At 43.6% G+C, this 4809-nt stretch overlaps 1 protein-coding gene across 6 annotated transcripts in view; it reads left to right on the top strand.

The window, feature by feature from the left end:
• Window positions 1-4809, top strand: part of ano10a (anoctamin 10a) — a 54174-nt gene that overhangs the window by 30632 nt on the left and 18733 nt on the right. For all 6 annotated transcript variants that reach the window (XM_031868647.1, XM_031868646.1, XM_031868644.1 and 3 more), the window contains exons 7-12: window positions 10-394; window positions 1760-1815; window positions 1908-1982; window positions 2375-2563; window positions 2682-2873; window positions 3235-3363. In XM_031868647.1, the coding sequence (XP_031724507.1) occupies window positions 10-394; window positions 1760-1815; window positions 1908-1982; window positions 2375-2563; window positions 2682-2873; window positions 3235-3363 (1026 nt within the window). The remainder of the gene's footprint in view (window positions 1-9; window positions 395-1759; window positions 1816-1907; window positions 1983-2374; window positions 2564-2681; window positions 2874-3234; window positions 3364-4809) is intronic.

The raw sequence follows: 4809 nt of genomic DNA, 5'->3' as shown, positions 1-4809 counted from the left end.
CCCAACCAGTTGTGGAAGCGTGGAAGCGCCTCGCTAGCCTACCGCTGGGGCACGCTGAGCAGGAAGAAAGCCTTCGAGGAACCTCGGCCCGGCTTCCACGGCGTCCTCGGGTTCAACCCTGTGACCGGCCGCGAGGAGCCGCTCTACCCCAACACCAAGAGGCAGCTGCGCATCTACCTCGTGTCCCTGCCCTTCGTCCTGCTCTGCCTCTACTTGTCCCTCTACATCATGATGATCTACTTCCTGATGGAGGGATGGGTGCTGTCACTCCATGACGCGGAGCCCACGTTCTGGACAGGAATACTGTGTTTCATCCCCAGTATTATCTACGCTGTGGTCATAGAGATTATGAACCTCATCTACAGATATGCTGCCGAGTTCCTCACTGAGTGGGGTGAGTAGTCCTGATTGTTTTGAATGCACAAAATCCACACGCAGAAAGAGTTTATTTAACTAAAGTTAACAGTAGATATAAGAGAGACATTTTCGCGTCTGAAACCGTACACGCTTGGCTCACGGGAGAAGTTTCCGTTGGTTGCAAACTACAACCTCACCGCTAGAAGCTACTTAATCCTTCACATTGCCCCTTTAAGTCAAACTTTACAAAAGTATTTATTTCTATTACTCGCCCCTACACATCTGTGACACTAAAGGGACAGTTTAAAGTGTTTAGAAAATCTTTAAAGATGGTACAATTCAGGTAGGGGTGAGGATGCACAGAATGGGCTGGATTGACATATACCTGTCTGGTTGTCTCTCGGGGTAGTTTAGTTAGTTTGGTTGTAAATGTTAGGACGGTAACAGACACAGGGAGAACTGTTCATGCTGAGAAAAAGACCCCCAGGGCAGGGGCGCCGTTAGGCCTGAAGCCCCCCTAAAATGTTCTTCAGCCCCCCCAAATAATTTGGCATTATTGGATTAAAAAAAAAAAAGTTTTTTTTTTTTTTGGTGATGTCATTAAATTAAACTATTGTTTCTCACATGGACAAGTTATTTATAACTCTAACATGCTACATATGTGCGTGCTTTCTGGTTTGTATGTTTTCTCCCCCTTCAAATTACAATCCAACAGCCTATCATCATACTTAACGATATACAGTTGACACTGTCAGGTCCATTCTCTATCCATTGTGTGCGGTCCCTTTAAGAATTAGGATTTAGGAGTAATGCGGACATGAAAGCTAGTTTATCCGTCTTTCCTTTACAAGCAGGAAAATTATTTCCCTCTTTATTTGAGAAAAGTTCATATTTGTGTTGTCAAATTTCACTATGACCCTGAAATTCTGTCTCTTGTGTTATCATATACTGAATGCAAGCAAAACTACAGAGCAAAATCACACTCTTTCTGATTGAACCAATCTATGAACTGTCTGAAACAATGGATATCCAAAAAAAATTGCCGCGCGCAAACATGCCACTCCCCTTGGGGCTAAGCCCCCCCCCTTTCTTTGAATCCTAGAAACGCCCCTGCCCCAGGGTTTTCTGCGCTTGGGCTTGGAGACGGCAGAAAAAGTTCTCCTATATTTCAGTTATTGGACACAAACAACATTATCGGAACACATTAAGAAGGAAACATTTTGATAATTTCCTGTTTCCTTTTGGTTGGCGGGCGACATGAACTAAAATGCAGATTGGATTGCCCGTGATGTGTTTCTATATATTTCCATAGGACGAGCGAGGAAATGTGCTGTGGGTGAAATGGACTTTATTGTTGTCACTGACATGCTAACATTTGTGTTTTCCTCCTCTGTGTCTTTAGAAAACCACAGGCTGGAGTCTTCATATCAGAATCACTTGGTCCTTAAAGTATTAGTAGTGAGTATTAATAATCACATTTTTAACACATGACGTCGCCAATTTCATCCGTCAGAGTGCAGCTAACACCGTCTCGTCTCTTTTCCCCGCAGTTCAACTTCTTCAACTGTTTCGCCTCGCTGTTCTACATCGCCTTTCTCATGCAGGACATGGTGCTGCTCAGACAGGTAGGTCCTTCCTTTATTCCTTTAAGGTTTCTTCCTCTTTTTGTATTATTATCTTCCTTCTTTGTGCCCGTGTTTTGTTTTTGTCTAAATTTACTTCTGTTTCCTCTCTTCCTTCCTTGGTTCCTTTAATATTTCCCTTCTTACGTCTTTCCTACCTGTGTTCTTTCTTCCCTCTTGCCTTTTCTTTGTTTCTTTCCTCCAACATTTTTTGGCTTCTCACCTTCAATTTATCTTCCCTTTCTCCCTCTTTCCCTCCTAATTTCACTTTCTTTGCAGTTTTCTTTTCTCCCTGTTTTCCCACTTTTATTTACTTTCCTATTCCATCCACCTTCCCTTACATATCCCTGCCTCTCCTCACCCCACCTGGTTTTCATGTTTCCATCTGTATCCAGAGTCTGGCCACGTTGTTGATCACCAGTCAGATCTTGAATCAGTTCATGGAGGCCTTCCTGCCCTACTGGCTCCAGAGGAGACGCAACAAGAAGATGATCCGCAAAGTCCAGAAGAGAAAAACCCTGGAGGACAAAGAGCTTCCTCTGGCCGATCAAGTCCGGCTGGAGGCCGACATGAGCACCTACTTAGTAGGTGCAAGCGGACTATGAAAGCCTTTACATGATTTTTTTCTCACGCGTCCCTCCGAGTCCATTAATGTGTGTACGTGTTGGTCAATATGTCAGTCTGTGCCTCCCTCTCTTCTAGGGAACCTTCGATGATTACCTGGAGCTCTTCCTGCTGTTTGGCTACGTCAGTCTGTTCTCCTGCGTCTACCCTCTGGCTGCCGTCCTGGTGGTGTTGAACAACATCACAGAGGTTTACTCTGACGCCTTCAAGATGTGTCGTGTGTTCAAACGACCCTTCTCGGACCCGGCAGCGAACATAGGAGTCTGGCAGGTGAGCCGCACGGACCGCCGGCTCGTTCGTGAACAATCATGTCAGATCACTTGCGCAGCTTTTAAGCATTTATCTGATTTTTCTCGACACAAAAGGAGGCAGTTGATATTATTTTTAGGAACTGAAAACACATAACATGATGTTCTTTATTTGAAACACTGTCCGTGAGAATATTACTCCCCCCCCCCCCCCCCGGGGATAAAATATTGTTTCTATTCCGAACACCGCCAAGAGTTGATTAAGAACAAGATATCACGTAGTCGGCACTCGGCACTGTGGCCCAGCTGGCAAAACAAATAAAATGGTTTTCCATTTGTGGGACTAAGCCGCTGACTGCTGCCGTCTCTCTGTCTGTGTCCAGCTCGCCTTCGAGGCCATGAGCGTGATCGCTGTCGTGACCAACTGCTCGCTGATAGGCATGTCTCCACAAGTCAAGGCTTACTTCCTCGACTCGGACACGCAGCTCATACTGTGGACGGTGGCTGTAGAGGTAAATACACACGCACACACACACAAGCACACTCGCACACAGAGACACCCCTGAAGTGCGTGATCCCATACAGGACCTGATTGTTTTGGTGTGACTCGTTATAAAGCAAGGCTCGGCTTGTCTCGTATCAGAACACCATAAGAAGCAGGGACTAGTCTATTTGTCAAAATAATGTTCAAGGATTTTTAAATATTTGATCACTGTTGGTTATATAAGTAATGATCTACTCCTCATTTCTTGTTAATTGTAACTCACTGTGCTCTAGCTACGCTTCGTACTAAATCCTGTAGTGTGCTGCATTACATCTACTGGAACCTACAAGATTGTAATGGACGGATGGACTTTATTGAGCCCTAATGGGGAAATGATTGTGTTACAGCAGCAGCTTATTTAAGCAATACACAACAGTAAATACTCAGTAAATAATTAAACATATCTACACTGGAAGAGAGATGTATATCTATAGAATGCATAATATATTACAATACACTATAGATATACCAAACTATTTCAACTAAAATATAAACATAACATACTGGTTATAGTGTGCAAATTCGTTGCGGTTTAGTTTTTTTTAATGCAATGAGGCCGACTGAGTATAAATATGTGCTAATTTTGCAATACATGCGCATGTAATCATGTGTAAGGTTATTGAAGGGGCAATAAGAGTAGAGTATGGTTGAGACAGAAACTGGAGTGTTAGAGGGTTATTGCTTTGGGCAGGAAACAATGTCCTGTGTCGGTCCTTGTGACATCGAAGCTGAATCAGTCCGTTAGAGAGAGAAATGGTAACAGCTCAAAAGGGCAAACATATTGTCCACGGTCAAAGACGGTCAAAGACGGGAGACAAAATGTCCGGGGACTCAATTTATGTCCAAGGCTCCACGACTACACAACTGTTCCACACTGACTCTGTCCTCTCTACAGACATTATAAACCAGGGGTTCTCCACCTTCCAAATAAATGGGGAAAAAACAAACGCATGACAAAATAGGGGAAAATGTTTGGCGTGGTGATATTGAAACGCACTGCCCATTATTAAAATAACGCATTTTAAGTTGACGTTTTCTTATTTCCTGGGCGATTATGGAGCCCCGGAAGCAGAGGGACTGCACAGGCTGCGTTCTTCCTGAAATCCACAACCACCTCAACTGTCTTTAGAGCGTTGAGCGCTGAGTTGTTCTGTCTCAACGTACAGTACCAACGAGAACAAAAAGTAGTTTCATATAACTTCAAAATGTCTTCAAAAGTTGTGTTTGAACAGTTGCAACATGAGAGTGAAGGCCACACACATGTAACATATATATATATTTAAGGCCACACACATGTAACACATATATATTTCAGGCCACACACATGTAACACCGTATATATTTAAGGCCACACACATGTAACACCGTATATATTTAAGGCCACACACACGTAACACATATATATTTCAGGCCA

This window comes from Anarrhichthys ocellatus, unplaced genomic scaffold, assembly GCF_004355925.1.
Source record: "Anarrhichthys ocellatus isolate YVR2014 unplaced genomic scaffold, GSC_Weel_1.0 scaffold43, whole genome shotgun sequence".
Lineage (NCBI taxonomy): Eukaryota > Metazoa > Chordata > Actinopteri > Perciformes > Anarhichadidae > Anarrhichthys > Anarrhichthys ocellatus.
This window is presented reverse-complemented; position numbering and strand designations above follow the sequence as displayed.